This window comes from Eubalaena glacialis, chromosome 19, assembly GCF_028564815.1.
Source record: "Eubalaena glacialis isolate mEubGla1 chromosome 19, mEubGla1.1.hap2.+ XY, whole genome shotgun sequence".
Lineage (NCBI taxonomy): Eukaryota > Metazoa > Chordata > Mammalia > Artiodactyla > Balaenidae > Eubalaena > Eubalaena glacialis.
The window spans coordinates 17,846,585-17,859,101 of NC_083734.1; the positions used below are offsets into that span (position 1 = coordinate 17,846,585).

General features: G+C 52.5%; 1 protein-coding gene across 1 annotated transcript in view; it reads right to left on the reverse strand.

The window, feature by feature from the left end:
* KSR1 (kinase suppressor of ras 1) overlaps positions 1-12,517 on the reverse strand; it is a 148,097-nt gene that overhangs the window by 33,196 nt on the left and 102,384 nt on the right. Inside the window, exons 3-5 of the mRNA XM_061176849.1 lie at positions 8,113-8,260; positions 3,524-3,983; positions 1,295-1,299 (exon numbers count right to left, since the gene is read on the reverse strand). Coding sequence (XP_061032832.1) covers positions 1,295-1,299; positions 3,524-3,983; positions 8,113-8,260 — 613 coding nt within the window. The remainder of the gene's footprint in view (positions 1-1,294; positions 1,300-3,523; positions 3,984-8,112; positions 8,261-12,517) is intronic.

The following is a 12,517-nucleotide window of genomic DNA, read 5'->3' on the forward strand; positions in this document are numbered from 1 at the left end:
CAGCACATCTGCCATGGGGCTGCCTCTTCCCAACTCCATCCTGGGGGTGGGGGCCACCCTACCCCAGTCAGTAGCCAAGGCCATCAAAGCACATGGGTCTAAAAGGGGTTAGGTTGCCAGTTTAGGAGAAACAGACTATGGGAAAATGAGATTTTAACCATCGATCTCTGAATGCAACCTACGATTGATTTGTAATGTCTGCCACAGGCCTGGGATAGGAAGGAGGTGAGAGGAAGCTGTCCCTGATGGAGATGAAATACTGGTCCTGAAGGCCTCGTCCTGCCTTCCTGGAAAACTGGGGAAGCAGCCTCACTGCTATGGTCCCTGAATTACTATAGCAACTGGGAAGATGGCAGGGCCAGGCTGTCCTAGGGATGCAAGTGCTGGATTCTCCTCCAAGCCTCTGTGAAGGGCCCTGGGAGTTTCTGCCTGTGCCCTGGGGACAGGGAAGTGCCCCCTCCCTCCTTCCTCACCCTGGTGGTCCTGCAGTCAGATCCATTGTGGCAAAGTCACTGCCCCTCCGCATGTCTAAGACCCTGCTGGCAGCCTCATCACTCTGCTTAGCCAGCTCAGGACAGTATAAAAATAAGCTGCTATTTTGCTCAGGCAAAAGCCAGACGTCTCTGCATTTCCACTGAGACCATCAAAAGCAGACCCCAGAGGTCGCTTCCCTCTGCTTTGACTCTGGAGAGGGATGCCCCACAGCACAGCCACGTGCAAGAACCAGCTCTCAACCCAGAGGTAGAAAAGGGACTCAGAGTTTGCCTAGGCATCCTCATCCCCTCCCAAGGGGATATGCGCACCCTCCGATCTCTCAGGGCCTCATTCAGAGCCGACCACGTTCCTGCCTCCAGGGAAGTTCCTCTCCTGAACAGAGGGGTCCCAAGACGTCAGCTAGGCTCTGTGGATGGCTACCGTCCACCTACACTGGACAGACAGTGCCTCTCTCCCGGGAGCGAGGCATCACCATGGCAGCCCAGCCGGTAAACACTCCCTGCCAGAGGTCACCTGGAGGGGGGCAGCAAGGTGCAAGTGGGGCCCCCCCATAGGGCTGTCCACGGACTGTGACGCTCTCAAGGTCTCAGCTTCTCAGGGCAGCTGCTGGCTGGGCTGAGCCGCCTCGTCATCTGAAGGTTCCCTGTCCTAGAGCTATTTTCCTGCCCAGCATCTCTGCTTCTGGACCATGGAAAGGCCAGCAGACCAAGAGAGGGTCGAAGAAATCCACCCTTGATGGGGACAGCGACACAAACAGGACTCCTGGGTGGCAGAGGGGATGAAAATGAATCACTCTTACCAAACCTGCAGGAGACAAAAAAGACAGAAAGTAGGATTATGTCACCGCACTGGCCTGGTGTTCCCCAGAACATCAGCCCTTGGGCGGGGGCAGGCAAGGTACTCGGATGAGGACTTTGAGCCCCTGGGGCATGGGGCCAGGCTGGCTGAGTGACCGGGGAACGTTTCCTCAATGAGAAGGGCTAGAGGTAGCTCCCCCGGCCCCCCACCAGTGGACAATGGAGCTACACCCTGCACTTTAATACATTAGCTTTTCTAAGCCTCGCCAGCCACCTGCATGGTAATTAGAGTTCACTCCATTTCACAGCTGAGGAAACAGGCTCACAGTCTCCCAAGGTCACGTGCCTGTAGGTGTGGGAGCCCTGCCCAGAGCCCTGGGAGGAGTGGTGCTCGGCCCAGGCAGGAGGGGGGCTCAGGCAGCCAGAGAGGAAGTGGCTGGGGCAGGAGGTGAGGAGGACAGTTGTAAGAGCAGAGAGGCAGCCCCCAAGCAGGGCCAGGCCAGGACGTGCCCAGAGCGATGCCTCCCGGGGTCGCTGCTGTCCCAGGGACGAAGAGAGCTGGGAACCCGGCCACTCAGTCCACACTCAGGGCTCATCGAGGGCAGCAGGGGGGCCTGAGCACCCATGTCAGTGCCAGTTTTGGTGGCTTTGTGGGGACCTGACTCAGAATCTCAGGGCCCAAGGCCCAGCTCACCAACGGTAGGCTCTGAGGAAGTGGTGTCATCTGCCCGAGGCTCTGTTCTCCACCCAGAGCTGGGGATGAGACCAGAGCCCTCCTAATGCTCTTTTAAGGAAAAAAAATGAGGAAAGAGATGCACTGGGTTTTGCCCACTGAGATGCCCTCTGATGGACCCACGTCCATGTGCCCACATGGTCATTATCACTGTGCTTCCTGAGAGAAGAAGATCCAGAGGGGGAGGAAGGCTCAGCCCTTTTGGTGGGGGTGGGGGGAGGAGGGAGGATCCAGGCCCCAGCCGGACAGCCTGATCGAGAGTGGCAGGTAGGTCACAGGTAGATTTCTCTCCTTGGGTGACATACACTCAAAACCATCAGAGATGTCCAGGGTCCATCCCATAAGGGACCCAAGATAGCCTGCACTGGGATGGCGGAACAAGCCCACGCAAGACCAAAAAAGACCATGTCAGGAGAGGGGCCAGGTCTCCAACCCTCAGAAGTACAAGAAGGTAAGAGGCACCCAAAGAAAACTCCCTCCTTCCCTTCTGCCCTGTCCACAAGGGTATATTGACAAGGGCGATTTTTGTAATAGCAAAAGGACAAAGACCTAAATGTCCATCAAGAGGGGAGGAATTAGTTAAACTATACACTGGAAAGAGGTAAAAAAAAAGTTAAAAAGATGAGGTAGTTTGAATAATTATAGATATATACAAAACTGATAACCTGGTTGGCTCCTGAAAGGAAAAGGAAAAATGGTAGGGGGTGACTTTATACTCTACAAAGCTCTACGCAAGCTACAAAACTTTTGGATACTGGACTATGTGACTGTTACTACCTATAAAATAAACAGATTAAAAATTTTTTATAAATAAATAAGAGAGTAAGGTATTTCAAGATGTACTGACATGAAGTTCTCAGAAATAAAGGTAAGTTGAAAAAAATAGGGTATAGAACAGAGTACATAGTATTTGATAATCATTAGTGGTTTCAGCATGATATTCTAATTCCCCCTCTGCACACGTGGGAGGATGACATTTCTTGGTGCCATTGTTTGGGTAGGGCCGTAAATGGTGAGTGGAACTTTCAGGAAAGAGCATTTAATTACTCAGTTGTAACATCTAAAGTTCTTTTTTCCTCTGCCACAGTGGGATGTTCTAGACAATGTTCCAGCCTGGAATCTGAAATGAGGCTGACCGTGATAGACAGGCAGCATGACCAAGAAATAAATCTTTGTTATTTTAAGACCCAAAGATCTGGGGGTATTTGTTATTGCAGCGTAACCCAATCTAACCTGGCTGACACATGGTATCATTTTGCGCGTGTGTGTGTGTGTGTGTGTTCAAAAAGAAATCTAGTAGGATTCGGCCCAAACTGATAAGGTAGTCTGGGGAACGGACTGAGAGATGGGAGCATCTTCCACTTTTCATGTTGCAGCTTCTATGTGGGCTGATTTTGTCCGTTTTAAATCGAACCTGTGTTACCTTTACAATGAGATGACCGTAGTCAGAACTTTCAGTAGACGGCAAACTCAGCACCTGCCTGGCAGGAACTCTTACCTCATCGGGGAGACCTCGTCGATGCGGTTCCCCAGCTGAGACTCGTGGGACTTGCTCCGGGTGAGCGTGGGGAAGCTGGGCAGCAGCTGGAAGACCTTGCGGCTGGGCGGGGGCGGCGTCCTGGGCGGCTTCAGCTTGGTGTGCCGTCGGAGCTGGGGCGTGGTCGGCGGAGTGACGAAGCTGGGCAGCGCGCGGGGCGTCAGCCGGCCACTGGTGTGCAGGGAGATACAGGGGTCTGCGAGGCCCTCGCCAGGGCCGGGGTTTGGGGAGTCCGAGGTGGGCAGAGCGGACACGGAGACGGAGCGTGGGCCCTGGGCACCGATGCCCACTCTGCCCAGCAGGGAGCTCCCTGGGGGCCAGGGCAGGCTAGCTGACGAGAGGGTGTCCGCGGGAGGCCCGGAGCCACTTTCCCGTCGGGCGTCCGACGGACTCCAGCCCGAGTCTTCTTTGTGCTCCCCGCCTGCGGGCCAAGAAGTCGAGTCACAGATGGTTGGGGCTGGAGGGATTCACAGGTGAGGTGGCCAGGGCCCAGGAGCACAGTTCCTTAGCGGAGGCTCCAACTGCCAGCCTTCACCTGTTTAAGGCCACTGGTGCACACACACTCTCCTCCACACTATCTGGCTGACTGCAGGGGCACCAGCGTAGATATCACTGTCCCCAGTTTACAGAGAGGAAAATGAGGACCAGAGGGGGAATGCGCAGGGCTCCTGCTGGCAGGTCTGTGGGGAGCGGGCGAGGAAACCCACCCCCAAAGTGGGTGACCTCAGAGAGGGAAGCGGTGACTGACCTCTAAGAGTTAGGGAAGGGAAGCTGGGCTGTGTGAAGGGATAACTCCCCTCCAAGAAAATTCAATCATCGGGAAAAGAGGCTGCACCGACCTTCCGACAGCAAATTGCCCTGGGAATTTGTTAGAAAAGAGATCCAGCTAGAAAGAGATCAACAGCCACTTCCTTTTGAGAGGAGCCTGTGAGTGACTTTTGGCTGTCCTCGTGGTGACTCTCTGCCTGAGGCCCCTGAGGCCTTGAGGCTCTAGGGGTTCCAACTCAATGACACGGCCTGTCCATTCATTCGAGTATATGCCGGGTGTCAAGGCATTAAAAAAAGACACATCCGTGGTGCCTGAGGAGTCCAGTAAGAGTGATGGACACTTAACACGGCGTGCTGTGTGCTGACGCAGAGACGCATGGGGACTGAGAGGGTACAGAGGAGGAGGACCCTAAATAGCTTGGGGGTCAGGGAGCTTCCCAGCGGAGGTAGCAACTGGGCTGGGCCAGCAAGGGAAGAAGTGGAGAAGGTGTACCAGGCAGAGGGAACAGTGCATGCAAAGGCAGGGAGCACACAGCACTTTCCGGCAACGACTCTGAGTCCCACATGATTTGAGAGGTCAGGACAAGCCAGGGAGAGGCAAGAGATGAAGTTAGAGGGTCAGCCCACCTGGGGCCAGCTCCGGAGGGGCCTTGTATGTCTTGCCAAGGGCTTGAGGTTTGACCTTACAGGAAATGGGGAGATAGTAAAGGGGTAGGGGCAGGAAGAAAGGACCCCCGTCTACAGACACTCTGTTGTGGGGAAGAAGACACCTCCCTCCTCATATTTATCAATGACTGAAAAGTACAGGAGGGCAGATTTTGACTCAAGGCAAAATGAACTTTCACCCTGTAATCCTTCTACTTTGCGAGTTGTACGCTGTCTTCCTAAATCTGCCCAGCATGGTGAGGTTGCTGAGATTCAGAGAGGCTGTGTACACTGCCAAGGTCACACAGTTAAATAAGCAGTGGATGGGAACCGAGCTCTCGATCTCAACCACAGCACTGGGCCTCCTCCCCCAAGGCTACCGATGCTGAACAACCTGTAACGGCACAGCCTTCGGAGGGGTAATGAGCTCTCTATCATCAGAGGTGGTCAAGCCTAGCCCACAGAGCCATCTATTAGAGATGGTGGAGAGGGATTATCCTTTGCAATTCTTAGGGTTTGTCCATTCCATCCCCTCCTCAAACGCCCTTCCTCCTACCTCACTGCATGGTGACTTTCTATTCATGGATCAACTTGGAGAATGAGTTAGTCTGTGTATTCCTTTATGCTTGCTCCTTTAGAACTGTGGCCAAGACCTACACTTTAATTTATAAACTGGCCTATAGGAGGCACTGAACACACTCTTGTTGAGGGGATGAAAGAATGAGTTCCATGGATCCATGGGCAAGTCTGCCACCAAAGGAAACAAGCCCTCAATTCTTCAAATTGTCTATTTAATCACCATTGCTTTGAGCCAGCTCAGGGATGGCAAATGGCTCTTGTTGTGCATGCCAACACCAGTCAACTGGCAGTGGCTGCTTGAGAATGACTCTGGAGTCACTAAGTAGGAAGAGCTCAGGGATTGATTAGTGATGGCTGCCATGGATGAAGGACGGAGAGTATCAGCAAGCACGATCTTCTCCTGTTCACCAGCCACTGGCATAAAGAAACATCCTTCATCACCTTTCTTAAGACCAGAGACATCCCCATTTTCCATGACCCCACAGGCCTAATACTGAAAAGAGCATCTAATATGCACCAGGCTCTAGACTAAGTACTTATCCTTAACTCATTTAATCCTCACAACAATTCTATGAGAGGAAGTGTTGTTGTTATGTCCATTTTACTCATAAGGAGAATGAGGCACAGCGAGGTTAAGTAACTGGCCAGGGTCCCGTGGGTTCTAAGTGGCTGAGCAGAGTGCTAGGCCCAGGCAGTCGAATTCCACAGTCTATCTTTACTGCAGCCAGACTGCTCTCACCTGGCCCTGCCGGGTGCCATGAAGACTCTGACTGCATGACCTGAGAGACAGGGTGATCACAGGTACCCACCCAGCCCCCAGCAGGTACACTCGAAGTGCAGCCACTGCTGGGCAGACCCATCTGCCTGCCTGTGTCCTGGACTGGGGGGTGGCAGGTCCCTCTTGGGGATGTAGGGGTATCACAAGCCAAGATGGAATGAGAAAGAAGCACCTGGAATAGACTCTCTGCCCAGGACCTCCTCGGGGACATAGTGGAAAAAGCACCCTCTGAGGAAGAAAACTGGGTGCAAAGCCCAGCTCTGCCACGTGTCAGGTGCGGGACCCCAGACAACTCATCCAGGGCCTCCAGTGCTCAGATGCTTTAGCTACAAAAGGAGCTCACCACCACCTCTTAAAAGGATGTTGCCACATGTGTGTCAAGTGCCCGGCACATAAGAAGTGCTTCGTAAATTAATGATCTTCCTATCTTGGCACCCAGGATGGACAGACAGCAGCCTTAACACACGGGGGTCACCACCACCCAATGGCTGGCTCCTCTACAACTGTTTACAATGCAGTCATAGAGCGGGAGGGCTGACAAGATCCCCCAGATTCCCAGCTTGGGTGGCAAGTACTTTTTTTTCTTTTTTTTTTCTGACTGTTGTCTGAAGGTGACTGACAGCAATGGCTAAATTAATCCATCAGAAATATCTTTTCTCTTGACATAAAGAAAAAAGACAGTGAAATGTGCACAGGTGGCAAAGGCTGAGGCTCAAATCACAGTTCTGCCACCCACCGCTGTGTGTCCTTGGTTAAGCCCCTTACCCTCTCTGGGCTCAGTCTCCTTCTCTGTAAAATGTGGGGACAAGACTGCTAACCATGTCCCTGTCCTGTTTATTCCATGGCACTTGCCAGAGGCCAGATGTGTTGAGGTTTTCCAAACTGAGTGAAGCTCTGGGCTCTGTGTTCAGAGGAAGACTTGGTACAATGGGGCCAGGGAAGAAATTAAGCACAGTCCTCTCTGGGAAAAAAAAATCAAGTAGAATATAAACCTCAGCGCCTTCCTTAAGCTTCAGGCAGCCAGAGATAAGACAAGTGGCTCAGCGCATTAAAAAATGGAGCAAATTCCATTCATTAGGCTCATTTTAAAGGCTTATCTGGGTGGTATTGGGAGCGTTAAGTAAGGGCATTTGAAGCTGTTTCCAGGGCAAGATTTAGAAAGCCTGCAAATAATTCCCGAGGAACATTATTCATAATGCCAGGATTATACACTTCGCCTGAGGCAGCCATGTCCACACTCACAGCTGAAACGAGGTACAGTTTCTCTCCTCAGGCTTGGTTCAGGCTGAGCCCACACCAGCGTGTGCCTTCTGAGCACACAGCCCAGCCGGCTGGCCGGCGGGGATGGAGAGGGGAGGGGGAGGGGAGGGAGAGGGCAGGGAGAGGGTAGGGAGGGGGCTGGACTGCAGGAAACTGCATTAGAGTCACAGAGCCCGACAGAGGTGCTCCACAGGGAGCAAATCACGCAGCCCTGCCCAGCAGACCAGCCCAGGGTTCCTAACAATGGCTAAAGCTTCATACTGGCCAGCCCAGTTGGGATCTGGGAGCCTTCTGTCTCAGGGAGAGCCCTCTGCCTCAGGTCAGGTCCATCACACGCTTTCTGAGCATGGACCCTGGCCGTTCCAAGCTGGCCCAGAAACCCTGATCACATTGGCCCCACCCCGTCATCCATCCCAGCAAAAGCCCTGGCACCCAGGGAACCAGGCCAAGCCTGGGAGAGAAGTCCAGTGTCCAGGCCAAGGGAGAGGGAGAGGGAGACAATGGGGCTGGTCCTACCTACCCAGGCCTGTCACCTTCCGCAGGCAGGTGAGGGCGTACTGCAGGCGGCCACACTCCTCGGCACTGGCCCCGCAGCGCCGCAGCGTCTCCTTCACCTTAGCCTCGTTCATGTCCAGCAGGGCATCCAGCGTGAGCTCGCAGAGGATCTCCTGAGGAAGCACAGGACAGGTGGAGAGCCGGGTGAGCAGGCATCCTCCTCCCAGCCGGGGCCAGCCTCCCGCTGAGTGGCAGGGGCCAGCTGCTGGCGGGCTGGCCTCTGACCCGGAGCCACCACTTGTCTGAGGACACCAGCAGTCAACCCTGGCCCCCGCCCCCAGCGCTCTGAGACAGCAGCTGAAGCAGAGATGCCAAAACTTGGGGTTGGGGGGAAAGGAAGAAAAATACCAGAAAAGTTCCGATGAGAGCGCGTTCCCTTCTCGTCTCTTTTATTTATTCTTCTACACAGGAGAATGATGAATCACCACGACTTTTTAGAATGACAAGTACTTCAGATAAAGATAGCCCTTTACAATTTTGCTGTCTCTGAATCAGACAAAATAGGTTTCAAATAAAACTGGCTTATGGAGAGAAGGATTACAAAGAATTAACCCTCGCCAAGCACTGTGTAGGTCCTTACTACCCGGCTTTATCTGATTCTCAGTCGGACCCTTCCAAGGTTTCAAGGTAGCGGACATTAAGTGAGATGCCCGAAGCATGGAAAGGACTGGTGCAGACTCTGAGGATGGAGGCGCCACACAGAAGGAACGAGGTGGCCTCAAGGAGACAGAGTGGCCCCTGGCTGACCAGCAAGAAGGGAACCTCAGGCCTGAGGCCACAAGGAAGTGGATTCTGTCAAAGACCTGAACGCACTTGGATGTGACTTCTTCCCAAAGCTTCCAGGTAAGAGGCCAGCCTGGCTGACACCCCGACTTTGGCCGGGCAGGATGCTAAGCAGGGAAGCTGGCCGAGCCCGTGGGGACCTCTCCATCCAGTCTTCCTCCTGCAGGATTGTGAGCTAACATATGATGGATGGTTTAAGCAGCTAAGTTCGTGGTAATTTGTTACACAGCAAAGAAAATGAATACAGAGAGCGAATCTGAGTCAAGGCCTAACTCCAAAGCGTATGCTCTTTCCACACATCAAGGAGTGGGGAAACCCCTCCGGCTCTGATTACTCTGAGCCTCATGTGATACGGAGCCTGGAGCTCAGAACAATGGGACACGTCCCTGGCCTCAAGTGGCTTGTGGAGTGACTGACATGAAAATAAGTTATTGCAATGCAATAAGATATGGCCCAGCAGAGGGAAAGCTCAAAGAGCTACGGGACCAGTGGTGAGCTTGTGGGGGCGGGGTGGGGGGGGCGGGTGTTGTCCCCTTTCTAGAGTTTCCAGATTTTCTGTAACAGGGAAGGCCAAACATCCCACATCAAATGATTCATATAAGCTTGAAGTTTTTGATCTAAGCTGATTTTCACTGATTTTATTAGCAAGCTGTGCCTAATTTTACGAGAGCAATGTTACGGTCAGTCAATCCATGGTGCTATAAATCTTAAACTCAAGTGTCAAAACTGAACCTGATGAAGGTACCGGCTATGAGTCATTAGGGCAATGGTTTGGGGGCTTTGTGACGCCTGGGGGGTGGGGCCACATCTGAGGCCTGGCATGTGGCCCCTGGTGTCTGGCCGTGTCCCCTCTCCCCACCTTTGTGTCTTGTATGTATATTCTTCAATCTCCAGGGTTGTGGGAAAGAATCTCATGGCTGTTTAGAATGACTCACACCAAAAATTAGAAATAAACAGATACCCCAAAGCACCAAGAAGCTCATCATTGGTTTGGACAAACCCCTGGTTGTCAGAAATCCTTCCAGACGATAAAATGAGAACGGGAAACCATTGATAAGAACAGCACAGAGAGCAAGCTGATTAGATAATGGTCCCACGGCAGAAGCTTTTGTTCAATCAATGTGTCTTCCTCTATTGTCTTCAATAACACTCTTCACTGAAATGCAATTTTGACATCTTTTGCCCTCATTTCACTATGAAAAGCTATTTGGCAATATTGTCAGGGGAGAGCAAATGGAAGTGATGTTGACCTTCACAAAACAACCTTCCACCTTTCCCTGGGGTGCCCTCAGTTCTCACCCACACTTGTGCATTTCCCCAAGGCTGTGATGACTCAGCAGTTCTCCGGAAAGTGGAGATTCTAGTATCTGCTTGATTTGGGGGTGGAGGTGGATTGATGTCGACAAAGACAAGCCTAGGAACCCAATCCCCAATCTAACTACAATGCAAATTCAGATTTTTTTTTCTTTTATATTCCTCTCCTCCCTGCCCACACCAAGTTTCAGTTTCTCAAGCATAATAACTACATTTATTATTACAAACTATTTGCTAGTGCTTTACAATACGTTCAGGGCTTTGTATACTGTCTCCACTCAAAATTCAGCAAGGAGATGCTGTTAAGCCCATTTTATTGAGGCTCAGTGACCTCACGCAGTGCAACTTAATAAATGGCGAGGCCACAACTGAAACCCCGGTGTGCTGGGTCCCAAAGCTCCTCCAACTGTTCCCCACTGTCGCTCGTGAACTTGGGCAAAGCCTTGGGATGCAGCAGCTATCTTGGGGAAAATGATTTTTTTCAAAGTGAATTAAAGGAATTAATTTCTACCTGCTTTCTGGAAAAACTATATATATATACATATACATATACTGTAAAATGGAAGTCCTTTGTCTTTAGCAAGCAAAGAGAAAGAATATGTTCAAATCCATTCCCTTTTTTAAAAAAAAGGAAAAAAAAGGTATTTCCTTACAGCTTCGAATGAGCTGGCAAATTTCTCTCACTCCCCTGAGACTTCAGGGATCAGTCCACCCCATGGGAATAAGGCAGCAGGGACTGCTTTCCCTCCCCTCCTGTGAACTCCACCAGACCTCACACGTGGATGGATTCTCCCCCTCCCAGTCACAGGCACAGCCAAGTCGGACTTAGGAAGTTATTTCAGACCACAGTAATTCAGGTACAATTGTTCTGGATAATCTCTAAACCTAAAGCAAGTTAGGGGGACTTCCCTGGTCCCTGGTGGTCCAGAGGTAAAGAATCCACCTTCCAATGCAGGGTACGCGGGTTCGATCCCTGGTCGGGGAACTAAGATCCCACATGCCTTGGGGCAACTAAGCCCGTGCGCCACAACTACTGAGCCCGAGCGCCTCAACGAGAGAGCCCAGGTGCCGCAAACTACAGAGCCCATGCGCCCTGGAGCCCACGGGCCACAACTAGAGAAGAGAAAACCTGCATGCCACAACTAGAGAGAAGCCCATGCACCCACAACGAGCGCTGCAATAAAGATCCCACATGCCGCAAAGAAGATCTGATGCAGCCAAATAAATAAATATTTTTTTAAAAAAGAAAGCAAATTAGGGAATGAGCCCCACCGCCTGCTGATGGTGAACTCACGGGCCTGTCGACAACCCAGCAGGCGAAGCCGCCTTGAAATGCTCTCAGGTCTGAGAGGCCCCAAGGCTGTGGGAGGGCCTCCACCTGCCTGGAGTCACACGAAGATGCCAAGTTGTCCCAAAGCCAGGCGTCCAAACCCTGGAATTCTGGAGATGGGACCAAGGCTGAGCGTCCACACTGCTTCAAGGAGAATTATTGCCCACCCCACCCCAGCTTCTGTCTAAAGAAGAAAATGTGAACTGGAAACCAGGAAGGGAAGACATGGCTGCCCAGCCTGCTACGGGAGATGCTCTGGGTCCACCCAGCCTCGGGTCAGCATATGAGCGTGGAGGCAGGCAGCGGGGCCACAGGACAGGGCACACTGGCTCCCCGCCTCTGCCCGTTCCCTCGAGCCACAACTTACGTCTCCGGCAGGTGACATTATGTTACTCTTTCTGATAATAATTAGAGGGCAGGACCAGTGGAGCGTGGAGATGACTCCCAATCTGTGATCACAAAACTACTGCTTCTGTTCTCTGCAGCAAAAGGTGGGGACGGGCTGGGCCAAACACGCTGCGCCCTTCCCCACCCACCCCAGCTGCTGACGGCAACTGGTGTCACACGCCAGGCTGGGTATCAAATGGTGTCCCAGGACTTACCAGCAGCCACGGGGCTGCCTGGAGTCTATACTTAGCAACCTGTGCTGGCTGACACTGAAGGCCGTCCCCCTAGCTGTGGCCGGTCAGGCGGGCCGTGGAAATACCACGGGCTTCACAGCCTGTGTGTGGACCGCGTGCCACAAGAACCTGTGGTAGCTCAGGACGGAACTCGGGTGAAGGCCTGGGCTGAAGGAAGACAGAGACGCAAGCCCACACTTGGTGTCTCCATCTAGCATTCTGTCTAGTCCTAGAGCACAGCACGGATCAGTCACGGCAGTAACTGTCTCAATCAGTGCGGCCAGCACGCAAGGTCCATCGGCCGAACCTGGATTTCTGGTGCA